At 35.2% G+C, this 21,144-nt stretch overlaps 2 protein-coding genes across 3 annotated transcripts in view; both read left to right on the top strand.

Annotated features, from left to right (window-relative positions):
* The window catches only part of LOC136042256 (prickle planar cell polarity protein 3-A-like), a 236,940-nt gene extending 222,073 nt beyond the window's left edge, over positions 1-14,867 (top strand). For both annotated transcript variants that reach the window (XM_065727202.1, XM_065727201.1), the window contains 3 exons: positions 871-1,040; positions 5,932-6,118; positions 12,357-14,867. In XM_065727202.1, the coding sequence (XP_065583274.1) occupies positions 871-1,040; positions 5,932-6,118; positions 12,357-12,514 (515 nt within the window). In that variant the 3' untranslated portion in view covers positions 12,515-14,867. The remainder of the gene's footprint in view (positions 1-870; positions 1,041-5,931; positions 6,119-12,356) is intronic.
* A 4,783-nt stretch (positions 14,868-19,650) lies between these two features.
* LOC136042235 (uncharacterized) lies at positions 19,651-20,100 on the top strand. The gene has a single exon (XM_065727172.1). It carries the CDS (start codon positions 19,651-19,653, stop codon positions 20,098-20,100), a length of 450 nt encoding a protein of 149 aa, XP_065583244.1.
* The last annotated feature ends 1,044 nt before the right edge of the window (positions 20,101-21,144 follow it).

The following is a 21,144-nucleotide window of genomic DNA, read 5'->3' as shown; positions in this document are numbered from 1 at the left end:
AAGTCTTGCATACGTAATTTACATAATTGGAACGGATCCGCTATATTGGGGGTGGGGGGGGGGTGGGGTAATTCTGAAAAATAAGAAAAATAACGTATTTTTAACTTACGAAGGAGTGATCGGATCTTCATGAAACTTCATATTTAGAAGGACCTCGTAACTCCGATATCTTATTTTAAATCTCAACCGGATCAAACGTAATTGGGGGGGGGGCAGTTGGGGGGACCGGAAATCTTAGAAAATACTCTTGGCTCTTCCGACCTCGTACCATATGAGCTCTCGGCTCTTCCGACCTCGTCACAAGTGCCATATGAGCTCTTAGCTCTTGTTTACTTCTCGGAGTGGCTGTTATTACTGTTTTTGTTTTGGTTTAATAATAAATCTTTTCTCTCTCTTTTGGCTATAGTGCTCCACAGGGGAGGGCAAGCAGCACTACCCAAGAACAAAAAAGTTACAAAAACGCAAAATTCTTCAATGCTAATAAGAACTATTTATTTCTTTTGGCAAGCTTGTGTTTTGAGTCTTAGCTACTGCTTTGTTATTTTCTACTTGTTCCTCCCCCAGCAAAAAATCCCTCAGTATATTTACTTCAGTTAGTAAGAATGTATAACTTCACTTCTGCGTACCATTTTAATCAATGCTTACGTTCGTATCTTCCTCTTGTTATTTCTTCGGCATGTCCTATTGAGGTATATCCATTGAATCAGCCACTATGATTCAGTATAAGTAACTTATACTTATAAGTATAAGTATTATAAGTATAAGTAAGCATAAGTAACTTGTAAGTATAATAAGTATTAGCAAATTATATTAGCTTCAAGTTTGGTATCAGGTTGTAAGTAGTTTTTAATTCCATTTCTGCTGTTTTAGGAACAAAGAAGATGGAATACAAAAGTCGTCAATGGCATGAAAAATGTTTTTGCTGCTGCACTTGTAAAACGCCGATTGGAACAAAGTCCTTTATTCCAAGAGAGCAGGAAATCTACTGTACTGCCTGCTACGAAGACAAGTTTGCTACTCGCTGCATAAAGTGCAGCAAAGTAAGTGTAACCTATTGCAGTTTTAATTAGCATAAGTCCAAAAGTGATAATAAAAAACAATAACCTCAAATTTAGCCGAATCTAAATGAGTGTAGAAAGTTGTATAGTATAATATTATTAAATGTTATGTCAGAATGGGTGGTATTATTTCTTCCACTTAAATTATCTTGGTATTTCAAGAATTTTCTATATTATTCTTTTTGATCGTCTTTAGCAGAATAATCTTAATTTGTTGCAACGCTGTCATTAGTAAAAGCGCAAGTAAGTGGGTTTCTGTTTGGAGTTTCGATCTGTTTGAGTTGTACTCTGTTCAGGGGCGTAGCTCTGCTATTTTCATGGATGGAGTGGGGCACGATGGGTCCATATCTGGATAGTCAAGGAGTATGGGCTATATAATAATTTTCTCTCCAAACTATTGGGCAAACCCCCTAGCCTCTCCAAAACAACGCCCATGACTCTGTTTGGATAGAAATATTATTTCTGAAATTTATTGCAATTTGCTATATCAAGAGCATCCTATCTGTTTTTCTTGTAGAACATCCAGGTTCTCTGAGCATACGAAATAAATAATATCCAGGAAAAATCAGAATCAGATAGAAGCCAACTTTGAATTAATATTTTGCCGCATATTTCATGTCTTCAATCAACTTTTTTTTTTATTACCAGCTTGTTTTGATTTTATTTTGTAGGTCACCTAGAAATTTGTTATTCTAATTTTGAGGTTTTTTGAACTTGAACTACCCAGCAATTAGGGTTGTTTCCATGCCGATTCCTTCCTACCCCAGAAAATACTTCGTGGAAAATACACTCCCTAAAATTCAACCCCAGAAAATCTCCCTTCCGCTGTGTACAATTTTCTCCCTAAAAGTAGTCTCTGGAAAAATTTCCCCGTTGGAAACACCCTCCCCTATGGAGAATTCCCCAGAAAAGTTCTTCCCCATGGTTAATTACTTCTGAAAAAGTTTCCTAACAGACGACCCCCCCCCCCCCAGTCCTGCGCAACCTGTAAAATAGACCTACCAAAGAGATGGTCTAAGAAAAAAAAAATCTAGTACAGTGAAGATTTTAGCAGGAACCATGTGGTTACCTCTTAATACAGTTGTAGAGAAACCTAAACATACACAAAAAATGCTACAAGCCTTGTCGTCACAAGAAAGTTTTTTTTGTATAATGCCAATGAAAAACCTTATTACATTTCCCTTTCAAGCAAATTACAAGCTGACGGTTCCAAGGTTTTAACAATCTTCTCCGACAAAGATTAACCCTTCAGTAATAAACACAATATTTTTTCGGTTGATCTTCTTCAGAATGTTTTATCATACCCTGAAATTCCTATTGGTAAAAATGACACCCCAAACATAAAAAGCCCTTATTTCAAACACTGTAGGGATTTCCCGCTCCATATTTCACCTTTTAATATCCTCTACACCTTCTTTAAGCATTTTTAAAATCAGTTTTTTTTTAAATTTAAATGCTAAAACTAGCAATACATGCGAAAAAGCACACCTCCCTCGACTAATTTTCCACATTTCTTATAATTTTGCTTAGATTTTTTAATTATATAGTTTTGTGCCCAATATTGGACAGAAACTCTGAAACTTATGGTTTTTAGGCAAAAAGTTGTTATTCGTTATTGTTTAATGTGAGAATCTATTCCCTTGGCGAAAATCTTTTCCATCCTCCATTGTTCATGCAGTGTTAAAATCTCTTCCTAATCATTATTAGTTTATACCAAGGATGGAGGACTTTACCGTGTAAGACTTAAGCAATCGCGAAATTATGCATGAAAGAAAACAACATTTTTGCTGGAAAATCTTCCAGTGCAGGCTGCTACTCCCTCCACCCCCTGATTACACAATTTTGATCATTTTAGATTTTATATTATGATCCTCCCCTCTCCAGAAACCTGATCATATTATTTTTAAGTTAATAATACCTTTTTCTCCATGAACATTTAAAAGCCTTTCTTTTATTAATTTTAACCCTATTTTTTTCTAAATCACTCCCAGCTTTAAAATTTTACAGATTTTTTGGAATTTTATAATATATTCCCTTGTCCAAAATTCCCTTTGCTACCATTATTCATGTCATGGGAACTTTTCATTCTCTTTTATTTAAGTTATACTACTAGGAAGGCATGGTTGAGCTACTCTCATTTCCTTTTAATTATTGTATATACCTAATTTGAAGTTTATTCTTTTGACACTATTTTTCTTATAAGATGATCATATTTAGTCCTCCCAAGCTCTCTAAGAAAGCTTTATACGCTCGTTTCACTCTTAAGTTGCCATCTTAGGACTTTTTTTTAGATTTAATTTCGAAGGGTGGCCTACCTTACCCGAAAAAGATGATCACGCTCCCGCTCCACCCGAATGAGCTATCACTTTCCCTTCGATACTAATTTTGTCTTTCCAGATTTAACAAGAAGTTAGAATACAAACAAATAGAAACAAGTAGAGTAGAATACAAACTACCCGAAAAACCCCGAAACCCTATCTATCTTACCTAAACTCCGAAAAAGATGCACGCACTCCCACTCCACTCGAACGAGCTATTACATTCCCTTCAACACTAATTTTGTCGTTCCAGATGTAACAAGAAGCATTAGAATAGAAACAAGTAGAATCAAATACAAACTACCCGAAAAACCCGAAACCTCAAAATTTATCTACTTTAAACTCTAAAAAAAAATGCACAAGCTCCCACTCCACTCGAATCAGCTATTACTTTCCCTTAAACACTAATGTTGACTTTCTCGATGTAACAAGAGGCAATAAAAGTAGATAACCGAGCCAATAAAATTCTGAAAAATTCAAGGGAAAACTCTCCCTAATTGAAGAATCTTTAGAAATGTCACAGGGTTTACACGTGCGTAAATTCCAACCACATATTAAAAAGTTTTCATTTTTGAATACTACGAGAAAGTATATTTTCCCTTATTTTGTCTTTGTTTTCTAAATAATAGCAATACTATACCTTAGCAAGGAGGCTGTTGCTGCTACGGATATTACTCCAAAACCCTCTATTTGGAAGCAAGAATTATTTTTTTTTAACGTAATTCTTTTCTTTCCAAATATTAATCATACCTTTTGCTTTGCAAAAGAATATTCAAATCCCTTTTATCGAAATTAGCCCATTTCTTTTCTCAAATGCCACTCTTAAATTTGAATTTGTATGTATTTTTTAAATTTTATTATTTATTCCCATTGTTGGAAATCCTCATCGACCGATTTTCCATCAAATATAAATTCTTATTTTCTTTGTTTTTAGCTAATTTTGTTTAAATTTCCCTCTAAACTCTTTAAGTTTCTTTATAGCTTAATTGTGTATTTAGCCTCATGCCCGGGACTCAATTTTAGAAATTCTTTTTTTTCCGTAAGAGTACTTAATTTCCTATTTCACCCGAAATGTATTCTCAAGGGTAAAATACCTCCAAAATATCCAATTTAATCCAATATTAAAGCCTTAATTTTATATTTTTTCTTTTGAGCTGATATTTTTGTTTAAATTCCACTTAAAAACTAATTAATTATGAATTTTTTGTATACATCAACTCACTAAACAAAACCTTAGAGATTCCTCTTTTTAGCCTTTTCCTCTGAAATAGTGCTCTCTAGCCTGAACCTCTCTATAAAAAAAAAAAAAAAAAACAAAAAAAAAAAAAAAAAAAAAACTATAACTCACAGCCTCAAATAGTCAAAATGTTGATGGAAATTTCAGCTGGGTACCAAAGTAAACGCCAAGGTCATGAACTATTTCTTTAGAAGGGATTCGTATGCCAGACAGCTGGAAAGTATGCACAGTTTACGAGCAAAGTGTAGAACAACACACTTAGAAGGGTTTATGAACATAGCATTAGATTCGCACCAATAATTCAGAGAGTCAAGATCCTCCTGTAAAATTTGCACATCGTTTTGGTCTCTTACTGGTAGATAAAGTTTTATATCATCCGCAGACATCTTGACAGAAGAATGCTGAACAGAGGAAGGCAGAACATTGGTAAATAAATAAAATGAAATTGAACCCAGGCAGCTACCCTGGGGGACTCCGCTTAGCACATCAATTGAGGATGACATAGCTTCACTAAAAACAACCTGTTGAGTTTTTCCAATTAGATAATCAGCAATAAATGCAATTGTTTTTTTACCCAATTTATAAGCTGCACATTTTTGAAGAAGGATGGGTATTGAAACTTAGTCGAATGCCTTCGAGAAGTCGATATAAATATAATCAGCTAAATCAGCAAAACGTTGAAAATCCAAAATAACCTCAATACATTGATCTATTATTTTATCGATCCTCTTATATTGATTCATTATTTTTAAATTTTACGAACGGAAACAATTTACGTTTGCTGGAAATTTATGATTACAGAGACAAATTTATACAGAGTTATGTTTGAAAATAAGGTATTTTAATGCATTAGGAACTAATTCAACTGAAATATATAAAATTATTGTTCATATGTTGGGCTATTTATGCGGAAAATTACAAAGGGGAAAAACTAAGAATATGAATTGACAGTACTAGGCGAAATTTGACAAAGTCAAAATTTCTGGCCACGCCCAGAAGAAAAGCACGTATGTTTTTTTTTTTTACAGGCGCAACGAATAAGTCCAAAAATTTTAACATCCTTATTATCCATATTTTGTTAAGGAAAATCCACAATTTTTATCCTTGTTTTCGTCAAATTTAGTTTCAGGTCAGTAAAAAATACTTTTAGATATATTTATATTGAGTTTTGGGATATTTGCGATCCGGATTTTTGTTCCAGGATGAAACACAATTTCGTCCAGAATAAAAATTTGATTTTCGTCAACAGTCAAAAATCATTTCTTTTTTCCTCATTCAAGTTCAGTTACAAGATATCAAAATTAGCTTCTTTTTCTAGATCATTACGACAGGTGGAGTAACGTACAAGAGTGAGCCATGGCATAGGGAATGTTTCACGTGTACACATTGCAACACACTTTTAGCTGGTCAGCGATTCACATCCCGTGATGACAAACCTTATTGTGCCGAATGTTTTGGAGAACTTTTTGCCAAAAGATGCACTGCCTGCATTAAGCCAATAACAGGTAATTGACGCTTATATGGAAAATTTAAAATCCAACTGTTTTGCTAAAATTAAAGATCTTAGAAAGTCCCCAAAGAAACTAGTTATTGTGCAAAATATAGCCCAAAGATACACTGTCAACACTTTTCTAGGTAATCAGATTACTCACTTTAATAGTTAATTGGCAAACATTATTTCATAGCGAAAAACTAGAGTTTCTAGTAGCATCTTCTGAAGAAAAAAAATATAAGAATTCGTCCTTTGCAAAATCGTAAGTAATAAGGTAAATTCTCCCTCGCTACTTTGATATGTTATTTTAGAGTTTTTCAAAGAGAGAGTACTTTTTGCGCAGTAGTTCCCTAAAATCAGAAGTGAAATAATCCTAGAAAATTCCTAGTCTATTTAGTAGTCTATATCCCTCTAAAATCTACTATTGTGTATTAATGATTTCTGCTGTCAGAGATTTCAAAACTTTTCAACTCATGGTCTTTATTGAATCAAAGGTTGTCATATTTTCTTTTTCTCAGACAAAGTTTTTTTCAGTACCCTGATATAAATCGAACCTTCCTATAATCTGCTGTAATATAAGTCAAAGGTATAAAAGAAGAATTTGTATTAATCCGTAAAAAACAAGGGGTTTTTAGAATTGTAGCTTGCAGGGTTTATCTACTTTCTTACTATTCCTAAAGAGCTGTAAGGGTATTATAAACTTTTTATTTCATTGTTTATAACAGCCAATAATTATATTAATTTTGGAATCTATTAATAATTTAATATCTTCTGTCAGTTATTCTGGTACATTGTTTTCAAATTTGGCAACAGTTAAGTATGAAGACTGTAAAGTTCTGTATGGATGTCTTGTGAATAAGAATTGAGAGCTCCGGTTTTCTATATCTTAAGACGTATAGTGTTGTGTAAGTCTCTACTGAACAGTTTAAAGAGAAAACAATTTCTATTTGTTAGTACTCTATCCCCACGTACGTGGCGTAGCACCACAAGTGCCATCACTGATGCCACTAATATTGGTATCGTGGCCCATTGTATCTCGTGGACTATTTAGCCCATGGCGTTATACGCCTGTGCCACCGATAATCTATATATCTCTTTGGAGGGAGATGGGGCCTCCAGTGTACAGGGTGTCCACAAAGTCTGGGTAAATGCAAATTTTATTTTCATAGAACAAAACAAGTTTATTAAATTATATTTTTTAGGAAATTATATTTTCACTGGGAATTCCGTTAATTGCAATGAATAATATGATACGTCAAAATCAGGTAAAGTCGGCTGAAACACTGCCGTCGATTTCACCATACTGACTGACAATGTATTCTTTCAAATGGTTTGAGTTTGCAATCTTTACTCATTAAATTCTCTTAAAGTGGGCTTTGAACAATTCCCGACTGATGTTGTTCAACTCTTTCTACGACCTTCTTATAACTTGTTTTTTTTTTTCAATGTCCTCTTGTCTATTTATAAAAGTGGCTTCTTCCACCTCAATATCCAAGTTATATTGACCCGTGAGTGCCTCCAAATTTATTTTTTCCCATCTCTAAGAAAGATAGCTTCGATTCTAAATAAAAGTTTTTGGTTATTCAATTTATAGAAAAGGACGTGTGTCCGAACCCCTACTTCATTAGTAAGCCGATCTCTTCAAACCCATAAATTGGAGTTCTTGTTGCTAAATTGGCATTGTCTTCTTTCGAAAATGTAATCGGAATCTGAATACGAAAAGAAGCGCGATTTTTATCGGTAATATAGTTTAGCTAAATAAATTAATCAGTGGTGACGAAAAATAATTGTCAACCAGTAAATTGGTGATGCGCAACATACTGTTGCGGGCTATAGTTGATACGATATCTATCTAATACTTCTGAATATTCTCTGTACTGGAAAATCAAATCTCAATATCGTCCATCCCAAACAACTCTTGCTAACTTCAGTTTGGATGAATCCGCGGCAATTTTTCAGAAGTAAATCTCTAAAGCGTGAAATGAATCTTTGAAATTAGAAATACAGGGTTATGATGGGGCGAAAATGTAAACTGAACAAACAAGTGAATATCACAGTTATGGATTAACTGGCCATCTCAGTCCAGCTCGGACAGCCCAGTCCAATGTGTGATGGTAATGGACGATCAGGCTACCAGCGACTATCTGCCTACATGTATCTTAATACCCGTCGTGAGAAGGGGAGGGGGGAAACTGAAGACTCTCAACACAAGGGGCTCTTGAAGAAGATGTGGAGAAACTTATGTATACCGGAATTTCGTGAGTCTTGCGACCATATCCAAGTGAAACTAAAGGTTCCATACCATCTGTTACAGCCAAGTATCAGCCTAAGTGAAAATGAGTAGAGGTTATAACCTATACAGTGAGGAAATAATCTATTCACTGAAATGTGCTGATAAGGTGGAAATTCTATTGGGGCAGATGTGTTGCAAGAGTGAAAAATACTGGCGGTCTAGTAACCTAGTTGTAATGTCGGCCTGTGCTAGGGCAAAGTGGTGGTTGCAGCTCGGGAGCGAGTGCGAGAGGCCAAGGACTAGGGTTGTAAATATGGTCTGGGTTAATTCTAAGAAAATATTTAGGAATGCTCTGCAGCAGCCCCTAGTGGCGGTCACGTCATTTTTCAGCCAATTTTAGTGTAGAAAGTTCTTCCGATAGTCAGATGGCTACCTAGCTTGATTCTATTCAGAAACCAAATTCTATTGAACCCAATTCTATCGTTGGCTGGCACCGATAGTATTTGTGCTGACCATTTTATTGCCACCAGTGACCTCCTCTATAATCACTTTTTCAAATAGCATTACTTTTTCAAATAGTTCTTAAAGCTGGTGTCGTTCCGAATAGTTTATGAATTGAAGTGGTTACCCCAATTCTAAAGAAGAATAAACCATAATTCTCATGTTCATCATATAGGCTAGTGACTGTGTCAAGCGTTTCCGCAAAGTATTTTTTCTGTAAACTGAAGCTCTCGAAAACTAGATGTGGCATAGTTCTTCTTATTTTCGTTAAGCATCTTTTAATGTATGTGAACCATTACACTGAAAAAAGGAGAGTTTCAGATACCATTTAAAAAACGGTAACTGGCATCAGTCTTAATTAGTATAATTTGGTTTGCTCCAAAATATTATTTTTTGTTCTAGCAGAATCTTCTCTCTCTCTTCATCCACAACATATGGAAATTTCTTGACTCTTCAAATACTAAAGCTCTTCAAATCCATCTTTTGCTAATTTAATCTATTTAATCCGTTAATCAAATCCATTTTTCGCTAATCTCTTTCTCTTATTTCACAGATTACTTAAATACATGCATCCGAGGAAATATTTCCATGTATGTGACACCATATTACTTTGCTTGGTTCAATATATTTAATTTATTTATCATAATCCAGGAGTGCATATTGAGATGGGGGGGGGGGGAAATAAGTGAACCTATATTTGAAGAAAACATCTTGCTTTGAATATTCATCCTGAAATCTAACTAACTCCTGAATTTTCACATATTTTCATTATTGTTTTATTGACATATGTTTGGGATACTGAATTCAAAATACAAAATAATTTTTTTATTTGTATCAGCTTTAATTTTCCAAACACAGTACTATAACCCACAATTATGGTTAAGGAATGATAAAAGAAAGAATTGCTGCTTTATTGAATAAAGAGATCTTTAAGACGTCAGCTTCTAGCCAAAACTAATGTGATATTTGAGTTAAACTTGTAAAATACATACAAAACTAAGACCAAGAGCCCCACCACCAATACCACTGTTGCCTATGGAGAATCCGTCCTGCTTCTTCCTTAGACTTTGAAAAAAAAATTTATTTTTTATATTCATGAAAACTTAAAAAAAATCCATGCCTACCCTCCGTAGAATGTTGTTAGTTGGGCCCTCAGACTTAACTAAGCCTGCCATCAGCTATTCTACGGGAATTTCATTGGTATTCAATTAATTTTTGTTGATTCCAGGCAAATGTTGAAATTCACCTTCACTCGAGCCTAAGTTATATACAGCATAAATAAAAGAAGTGGCAAACTATTTTATTCTTATTTTCTTATTCTTCTGTTTTTCTCTTGTCAGGAAATTTCTTTTTTAATGTCTGCAACATAAGTTTTTATTGGAAAGGGAAATTAGCATCAAAACTTCATTATCTCTGTAAGAGCGACAATTTATCTTTGTAGGAACCTGTTCTCTTCAGTTTAAAATCAGTTATTGATAAATCATGCACTTCATTTGTCACCTAGTAGACATTCGAAGCTAGAAGAAAGAGCTAGTAGACAATTTTCATTTATGTTTGATTGTTTAAACATAATTGGGGGGGGGGCAGGGGGAAATGTCACGACTACGCAATTTTAAGACTAATTTTTGTGACATTTATGAAGCCAACGTTCATATCTACATGCAGGGGGAGTGGAGCCTATCGCCATATCCTCCATTTGTTTGGATGAAGATAAATCAAATAATCTTCCATGCATCAAACGAACTAACTTCATCTTCTTTTATAGAAAATATATCAAAACTATGCACCTAATGTGTTATTGCTCTCTATGTTTTTCTTATTAAAAATGTGTTGCATTTACAACCCATAGAATTGGTAAAAAAAAAGTAAGGTTATAGTCAAGGGTATTAATGGAGGGGGTTCAAATTAGTAGAGTTGACTCTTCTTGATATTATTTTCCCGAATTTTTGTGAATGGTCCTTCAAACCCGTAAGGATCTTCTACCAGCAGAAACAAGAGCCAAAAGCTCATGTGACACTTTTAACGAGGTTGGAAGAGCCAAGAGCCAAAATCTCCTTCCCACCATGTTTCATTACGATCTCTCCACTCTAAGCGTTTTCCAAGATTTCCGGTTTTCCCCACCAACTCCCTCCAATGTCACCGGACCCGGCTGGTATTTATAATAAGAGCTCTGAGACATGAGTTCCTTCTAATTATCAAATTTAATTAACATCCGATAACCAGTTCGTAAGTTAAAAATACCTCTTTTTTCTAATTTTCTCTGAATTAAACCCACCCCTCAACTCCCCAAAGAGAACCAATCGGGTCTGTTTATGTCAGTAACCTATCTAGGGCTTGTCCTTGTTCTTCCCACCAAGTATCATCACGATCTCTCCACTCTAAGCGTTTCCCAAGATTTCCGATTTTCTCCTCCAACTCCCTCCAATGTCACCGGATTCAGTCGGGACTTAATTCAGGACCTCTGAGAAACGAAGTTCTTCTAATTATCAAATTTTATTTAAGATCCAATCCCCGTTCGTAAGTTAAGAATACCTCACTTTTTCTAATTTTTCCGAATTACTAAATTAAGTCCCCCTCCCCCAACTCCCCCAAAGAGAGCGAATCCGTTACAGTTATGTCAATCACGTATCTGGGACTTGTGCTTATTTTTACTAACAAGTTTTATCCTGATCTCTCCACTCTAAGAGTTCTCCAAGATTTCAGGTTTCCCCCTCCAACTCCCCCCAATGTCACCAGATCCGGTCGGGATTTTAAGTGAAAGCTTCGAGACACGATTTCCTTCTAAATATCAAATTTCATTAAGATCCAATAACCCGTTCGTAAATCAAAAATACCACATTTTACTAATTTTTCCAAATAAACCGTCCCCCCACTCCCCTCCCCAGATGGCCGAATCAGGGAAAAGACTATTTGCTAATTTGATCTGATCTGGTCCCAGATTAATCTGTCGAATTTCATCGTCCTAGCTTATCTGGAAATTCCCAAACTAGGAAACTGGAACAGACAGACTGACAGACCGACAGAAATTGCGATCGCTATGTGTCCCTTGGTAAATACCAAGTTCCATAAAAATGCATTGTTCTCTTGGCATTGATGAAGCTAATTTTATCTCCTTTAAAGACGGCTATCGATAACCCAAACCCTTTATTTAACTTTTTTTACCTTTGGAAAGAGGCATTGTAGTGAAGAATTATTATACAACGTAAAGTTTTATCTATTAACTCAAGGTACCGGAGGTGTTTGTGTGTTTTAAGCCTCAAAAGGGTGTTTTTAGGTTCTTTTTTCGTTTACAATTTTCATGAATTGCACTATGACTATCATCAGGGGATGAAGGGTCTTTCGTCCTTATATTTTTATTATTTTTTTTTGGTTTCTGGTCAGTTATTATTCAAAATATTAATTCAAATCCTTTCTTTTGTTATTGACCACCTCCCTCGAAAATCCCATAGTGCGTGCCTGGACAAAACGCCTAACTTCCATAATTCACAGAAATAATTTAAATCATTTTATTTTCCAGGCATTGGTGGAACTCGTTTCATATCATTTGAAGATCGCCATTGGCACAACGACTGCTTTGTTTGTGCACAGTGCAAAAGTAGCCTAGTTGGAAAAGGGTTTATTACAGATGGTGCTGATATCCTTTGTCCAGACTGTGCTAAACAGCGTCTCATGTAGAGAATAAATATTCTTTGAAATTGTGGAATATATCCCTTGTGCTACAGAAGCCTGCTAACCCTTTGATAAACCATAAACTCTATTTGTCTGTGATTTTTATTAGTCTTAAAAAAAGACACTATATTCAAAACCCATTGAACTATTAGACAAATCTATGTTGTACTGTTTCCATTAAGTATAGCTAATTCTAGTAAATCAGGAATTTTGTTTACTTTATTCTCATTCAAAATTCATAAGCAGTTCATATGAGAAGCTCTTAGCTGCTTGATAAAAAAAATTAAGTTTTATTCTTGGCAATTTTCCTTGTTCGAATTGATATATTACTTATTGGAATTTTTTAGTTTATCATAATCTACAGTATTAAATAAAAAAGCTGTAATTTTTGTAGAATCAGAAATATAAATACAAATGATACCTTTTGTGTCAATGAACACAAGGTACAATAAAAATTAGTTTTGTTCTTGGCAAAAATCCTTGTTTGAATTAAAATGCTTGTTGAAATATGTACATGTATCATAATATACGTTAATAAATAAAAAAGCTGTAATTTTTTTAGAATAAGAATTATAAATACAAATGATACATTTTTTGTCAAAGAAAACAAGATATATTGCTATCTTTAATAAGATTGGATTCATCATGGTAAGAAAATCACGCTTGAAGTATTATGAATTTAAAAAGAATTCATATAAGTAAAAAAATACAAAAACTATTGTTTGAATAGTTAAATGTTAAATCAAGTTTATTTTCTATAATAAAAAAAATACTTCCACTCGATTGTAACTTTTCACATTTTATCTAATGAACTATTTCATTTTTTTTCCCGTGCCAACGTCTTCGTCTTGATCTAACCGTGCAAATTGTTGCTTTTTACTTTTCTCTAACAAATATATGTTTTCTAATTATTGGTTATGTAAAGTTATAAATTTTATTTTCTTTCTGCTCGTTAAAACGTTGCATGCTTGTTTTTCAGAGTTTTTATTTACTAACTTGTGTTGTGCAGATTAAATAAGTAAATCTAGGCTATTCAGTTATCCATATTCGGTTTAAAAATTTATTAAAATCCAAAGATAAGTAAAACTATTTTATTTGTAGAAATTTTTATTTTTAACACAGGGGCTAAGTTAGGTTAGCTTTGGGAGAGACAAGGTTTGAAGTTTTAAGTACAGTTTAAGTTTTTGAAGATAGGATAACTGCTAGATGAAAAATTGGGTTTTAAAACTTTTGATAATATCTTTTTTTTGAAGATCCTACCCTTTATTTTTACTGTTTATTTGTATAATATGGATTATTAACAAAAAAAATAACAGAAACGAAATCAACAGAAATTAACAAAAGAGGGAAAAAGCAAACAAATCTAAAAAAAAAAAATAAAACAATAGTAATTAGCGTTAACTTCAGAAGGAAGGTGACAATGAATTAATGTGTAAATTTATGGCAACCATAAATAATGCATCAATTTGTGCCTAGATTTCAGTTTTCAAACTAACCGCTTATTACAAACAGAAATTGGCTAAAAAAATGAGAGTAGGAAAGATATTTTTTCTAAATAAACATAGTTTCTTGTACAAAAAGTAAACAAAAATGACTTAGGCATTCAATATTGTTCAGAAAAGTCTTCATGTGAAATACCAAATTAAATTCAGAACATTCTTAACTACAGTTTCAAAACTTTAATGGAAATTTTGAAACCCAGCTTTTTTCATTATTGTCACCAGACTCCATGTTGGAAAATGGAATTGCTGTTTTTGAATGTTCTTATGGAAATGAAAAGCAGTGGTTGGCCTTAAACATATTGATTTTTTTATATTCAAAAGAAAAATTGTTCAGTAACGTTAATAAACAACACATCCTCTGGCATAATCAATTTTAAGCAGTTTTTTTTAAGTTTTTTTAAGCAGTCAATTTTAAGTTGTTTCAAGCACCACCGGGCTTCAGATTTTAAGAATATTTTGCTATTTTATTTTATTCCGTTGATATTGAATTTTATGAAAGTTTTCTTAGCTGGCTTACAAGCCACAGCTAACTGAAAAATGTCCAAAAGATCGATAACAAGTTGAGTATCACTGAGAGTGTCTATACCAATTTAGGATAACCAAATTGGTTATACCCCAAATTGAAATAACTAAGTTGGGTATCACTTTAGTTTTAACTTCTTATGTATGTTTGTCAGCGTTGAGATTTGAACAAGTTAAAAGTAATGCCAGAAGAGGCAAAACTTGACTAGTAGTTGATACTTTGACGGAATCAATGTAGTCCTGAATTTAGAGAAAATCGTATGTGTAATGTTTTAAAATGGATTGCAACTGAATATTTTTGTGCCAATTTATGGAATAAAAGTTTCAAATATAAACAGGTTATTTAATATATCTTACAAGGTTGGATGCACTGTTCTATTTTCATATTACTGGTAAAAGCCTGCCTGACTTTGCATCTGAATCTAAAAGACATCTTCTATCTGTTCTTTTGTTTGGGTCATCCTATACAAGTAGATCGTGGCGCTGAATTTGGAATTCTTTGCCTGAGAGGGTGAGGGTTGGATTCTTGGTGTACCCAATAATTTGGACTGGGACGGGGGTCAGTAGAGAGACTGCAAGCTCAGCCAGAGTCGACCCAGAACTAAATGTCTACCTGGAGAAATATGGGGACTGCAAACATGCAGGGTGTGCGAAAGCACAGGATGGCTGGTCCCCCCCATTCACTTCCTAGCTCGAGCGCCTTGAGACGGTTATCGGCACCGTCGGTTTGAACTTTAAGGGCCTAGTGCCGCATTCTTTTTTTTTACCTTTTGTTCAGCTTTCTTAGTTTGTTCATGTTAGACCTCAAGATAGTTTTTATAACAAAGAGCGACATTAAGGTAAAGGATAAAGGTAAAGGATACGGCACTAGACTTTACAGCCCGTACCGGCGGTGCTGATCTCCATTTCTTGGCCCTTCAGCCAGGAAGTGCAATGGGGGGTTGGGGGCCAGCCATCCTGTGCTTTCGCACACCCTTCCTGTTTACCTTCCCCAGATTTCTCCAGGTACCCATTTAGAGCTGGGTCGACTCTGGCTAAGCTTACAGAATCACGCCACTGACCCCCGTCCCAAACTGAAATACACTGGGATTCGAACCCATGTCCACTCAGACAAGGGATCCCGAATCCAGCGCACCAACCCACTCGGCCAGGACGGCTTTACCATCGTATTATTCCAGTTATATCTCTATTTCATTCTTTTCCTACAAGAGTTTTCAGTAGCCATTTGTAATCCACTACCCACTCCTCTTTTTCGAAGTGTCAACTGATTTTCTAGTGATTCTTCTTACAGAATACATAGTCATGCTCCACTTCTAGTCAATAGCAATATCTGTTTCATTGGATGTTAGGGTTTTGAATTTGTTTTGAGGGCGAGACAATTCACTTTTCTCACCTGTTTATAATAGATCTTCTGAGTATCTAACACATTTTTAGTCGTTTTAAACTTGGCAACAGTCGGTAGAATTTATTAAAACAAATAATTAATAATTGGTAGGTAAAATGAGAAATGTCCCCACAAGCAGGTCAAACAGCTTCTAGACAAAATTTGTGTGACAACCATGCTCCAATGGATCCATGCAATCCCTTGATGTATGGCTCATTCATATTTGTATATATCACATTTTGGGACTCTCAAATGTTGATTGAACATATTTGAGTGTTCATTATTTCACCAACACCGTATTGGTAAATCGTATTTTATGCACAGATTTGGTCATAATCGGCTTCGGCATTAAAATCGACATATACAAAATTAATATGCTTTGTTAACTAGATCATTTAATTCGATATACAACGTATCTTTTGTTTCTAATTTGATTACAGCAACTACTTTATGTCTCCTCTCCCTTCTTGAGAAATTACTTCAACTCCATCAACATTGATATATCTAAATGCCACAAGTCTAGATTCCTACGCAGCAGGCATTTCCACATTATCTGACTTGAAGGTCTGAATTATCCTCACTATCAAACTGTGTTTCTCGATTAATATTCCCATTAATCCAAAATACAAGGCAATAATATTCTTTCATTGTCAGAAGACACGTCACAGGTCTAGGGTGGTCATTTCTGAATTCAAACCAAATCAGAGGAAAAGTAGATAGTTAGGAAAATTTGAAAAGACCAAAATTTATAAAAGGTAAGCAGTTAAGATCAAATTGTCAGTGCCTTCTTCAGTTTAAAAGCAACTATGTTCAGAAATTAAATAGCCCTATGCCAACTCAAGGAGCACATTTTTCATGAAGAACTCAAGTTTGTAAAACTCTGTTTTAGCTTAAAAAAAAATTATCACAGTCTGCGGCACATTTCATTAACATTTTATCACCATTTTTCTGAGTTATGCCGAATCACTGACTGCATTGAAGTATTTAGCTTGATTTGCTGTAAAATATTGATTTACAAAAAACGACGCAAATGACTTAGAAAGATAATGGAAATTTTGCCCTTAGGATCTGTTAAAAAGACTAAAATTAGGTATATTACATTTTTGACCCTAATTCAATTCATAGAATAAACTTATATCAATTTATACTACTGGGAACTTGTCTTTCAGTGTTGAATTAAGCAGTCTCCGCAATTTATATTAACTAAAGTGGAAGGAAATAAGAATATATTCCTTCCATTGAGAAAATGCAGATTGGAAGGGATTTCTTATGACTGTATTTTACCTTTCCGTATAACGGAAGACATATAAGATTATTGCAAAGTCCAATTTAATAGACCTTGGCTATGTCGTTCTCCAAATATCATATGGTGATAGCAAAGAATGAATCAAGCTCAGAACAGCAGATTATGTTCTAGGATTCAGAAAAAATGGGGCGTGTCGACTCAGAAATTTATTAGAATTTCCGTTTCTTTTGGGTTTCAATTACTTATTAATCCTGATAAGTAGTAGTCCCACGCTTCTATAATTATTTGACTTTATTTTTGCTCGTTTTTGGTTTAATTTAGGTCTATACTTTTTTTTGAAAGACTTATATTGTGTGATTCTTTAATTAATGAAAGGTAAGGGTCATACATAAAAATGTAGTTAACTACAAAAAGAAAATATTATAAAGTTCCTTTCGATTCAATCTTGACCATTTTTGGATTGCTCTTTCTTAATAGACTTCTGAATAATATTAGCAGACAACTATCATTTTGTAACTTGCACTTTTAGTCTTAAGGCAATTCTTTTATCTGTGAGTGAGAAACGAAAAAAAAATCAGTTAGAAATATTTTATTAAGGAAACGATCAGTCTAATAAACAGAGATTGAAAGTAATCTTTGCTTAATTTATTATACACAGGGATTTAAAAAAAGATCTCTGCGATATTGGCCAATTTTTACAGAAAACTTGGAGTCTGTGTAATTAAAAACTTAAAAACCTGTTGCATAAGATAATTACTCTAGCCACTCAACTTTTTTAGAATTAAAATTTTGGAATTTTACTAAGTGATTCAACTTAGCAACTTGAATAACTTTTTGACCACTTGAAAAATAATGGTATACAATATCAGAACAATTTTTTTTTCTTACGGCCGGACAAAGACTACGGTTTTTGGCATTTAATTGCTGTTTTTCCGCGTTCTTCTTTAAGCCATAGAAAGCGCAATTCTTCAAAGAAGCAGTCATGGATCAATGATGATCTCCCGACATTTTTTTTTTTTTCACCTCATTTTACTATTAAACAAAAAAAGCTGTTTTTTGCAGCATTTACATTTTTAATAAAGGCTTCAGTTTTTAAATAAAACTTACACAATACTGATGCGAGAAGAAGATAGAAGACAGAGGAATTAAAAAAAAAGCCAATATAGCTTTCATTGACTTTCGTTCAGCCTTTGACACTGTTGACAGCTGGACGACGTAGCTGTCCTCAGTGACATTGTCGACCAACTTAAGTCTGCACTCGAGAGGCTCTCCTCCACAGCTTCTAGAGTTGGGCTGCAAATCAACTGGGAGAAAACACAGATCATGCCCATAGGAAAGACCGCATCAGCACCACTCTCAACTGTTGTGATTAACGACCATGCTGTCGATGTGGTAAGGCAGTTCACATATCTCATATAAATTATATCCCCATGTGGCACACAACTACAGTAATCTTGAATTCTCTGAAACGGATGAAAAACAACCGAGCCCCAGGAGTCTGGGGTATCCCTGCAGAACTGCTGAAATATGGTGGGGCAGCGACCCTTCTCTGGCTCCAAGTACTCTTTTCTATAGTATTCCGTACAGAATGGATTCCAAATGACAGGCGAGCAGGCATCATTCTGCCTCTCTGGAAACGGAAAGGCAGTCGCAAAATCTACTCCAACTATCGTGGCATCACACTCCTCTCTGTGCCCGGGAAGCTCATCGTTATGACCCTCCTGGACCACTGTACCACTTTCCTCAGAAGCCAACGAAGAATCCAACAGGCTGGATTCATGCCAGGAAGGTCCACCGTGGAGCAAATATTCACAATGCGGCAGCTGATAGAAAAGACTCGAGAATTGCAACAAAAAGCACATGTTGCCTTTGTGGATTTTAAGGCTGCTTTCGATTCTGCCGACCGGCAATCACTCTAGCTCATATTGAAAAGAACGGGACTACCAGCGAAGTACAGCAACCTTTTCGAGCGGCTCCACGATGGGACTGAGAGCTGCGTGCAAGTAAATGGCAGACGCAGCTCATCTTTTGAAATCAATACTGGAGTCCGTCATGGTTGTGCCGCTGCCCCAGAACTATTTAATTGTGTCATCGGCTACATTTTTACTCGTACCATAAACCGTCTCCAGTTTGGGTTGCATTACGGTGAAGAGCCAGTTTGGCTCTTGTCTCCGATTCACCGTCCAAGCTCATAGAAGCCCTACAAATCCTTGCTGATGAAGCCTTAAAGATAGGGCTGTCGCTTGATTGGCAGAAGACAAAAGTGATGTTTGTAATTCGCCGCGTCCCCCGCCAGTCCTAATGGTCGGTGACAAACCAGCTGAGATTGTTGAGGAATTTACATACCTTGGCTCTATCCTCTCAAATGATGGATAATTCCTTAAAGATCTAATGCACCGAATTGCCAAAGCCTCAGCAGTAGTGGAAAGACTAAGCATCCTTTAGAGGAAACCTTCTATTAGCCGTAGGACCAAGATGTGCATATACAATGCTTCGGTGGGATCTGTGCTTCTTTATGGAGCCGAAACATGGCCAGCCACTCAGTCAATGCACCGAAAATATAGCCCAAACAAAACACCTTCGCCGCATTGAAGGACTACGCTGGCACGATTTTGTTAGCGACGAGGACCTCCTGGCGATAGCTGGTCAAACGCCCTTCTTAGTCCAACTCGCCCAACGAACACTACGCTGGTACGGACATCTCCTTCGCATTCCTCCCGACACTCCCGCACGAACGATTTTTGACTTTGATCCCGTGCTGCACGGCGGGAAACGCCCAAGAAGTCGTCCCCCAACCAGATGGAAGGACACGACAGGTGCCTTCTTAGTCATGGCAAATATTCAGGAGGATGTCCACATCCTTACAAGAGACTGGTCCAAATGCAGGCACCATGTAGCACCACTCTCGATGCCGGAAGCATTTCGGCAGGAGCATTAAGTCAAGTAAGTCAAGCCATCTCAAAGGTTTTTTCCTTCAATTTGTTAGATTTAAAACATATGAGAGAAGTTAATATCTTGATATGGTATTTTCAGATACAAAATCCTAGTGATATAATTTCTACAAAAATCTCCGTTGCAACTGCCTCATCCTTGGGTTCTTAAGCGTTCTACAGCATATTGATTTGATTTTATTGGTTCCTTTTATTCCCAATTGGGGGTAGCCCCCCATGACCTTCTGGCCCATTATTTGCTTGTTTTTAAGGGTTTTTTGTTAACAAAAATTTGCTTTTATTATTTTTATGATCCTAACTAGAAGTATTGGCACGTATTCTGCAACTTATATGCCCAATTTTATGAATCATAGTCTCCGTTTGGAGATTACTGCTTTTTCGTAGCTTCAAGTGAATTAAACAGAACAGCCAAGAGGAATAGGAAGACCAAATATGAAATATAGCTATTAAATTATTCACCAGGATAGTCTGGTGTCTTGAATGAAGCTACTTCATGATTAATAAATTGCAGTACCCTATGATAGAGCAGTGCTTCACATTTACTATCTGTGATAAAACTCTACAAAAAAAACCTCATAGAGAGGAAAGACTAAACCAACGCGGATATTTCGCCTGTATCCAAACAAGGCGTCCTCAGCAGAAGATAAAAAGAAAACTAAACTAAAAACAAATAGAAACCACCACCAATAATAATAAATATAATAAATAATATAAGTTTATTTACCACCATCAATAATAATAATATAATAAATAATATAAGTTTTCTTTTTATCTTGTGCTGAGGACGCCTTGTTTGGATACAGGCGAAATATCCGCGTTGTTTTAGTCTTTCCTCTCTACTGGCTGTCGTCTCGTTTAAGGTTTTTTTTTGTAGAGTTTTATCTCTCTTTGTTGTTTATTGTCATGTCTGGCCAGTTCGGCTTAAGAACTTTCATTCGTCAAGCTTACGGGCAATATTTAGCCGCTTCTGTCAATTATTATTTTTCTTTGGTTAAAAACATCCAAATTTGTTAAATCAGCAGATTTTCTTA

This window comes from Artemia franciscana, unplaced genomic scaffold (assembly GCF_032884065.1).
Source record: "Artemia franciscana unplaced genomic scaffold, ASM3288406v1 PGA_scaffold_89, whole genome shotgun sequence".
NCBI lineage: Eukaryota > Metazoa > Arthropoda > Branchiopoda > Anostraca > Artemiidae > Artemia > Artemia franciscana.
Note: the sequence above shows the minus strand (reverse complement) of the source record. Positions and strands in the feature narration are given on the sequence as shown.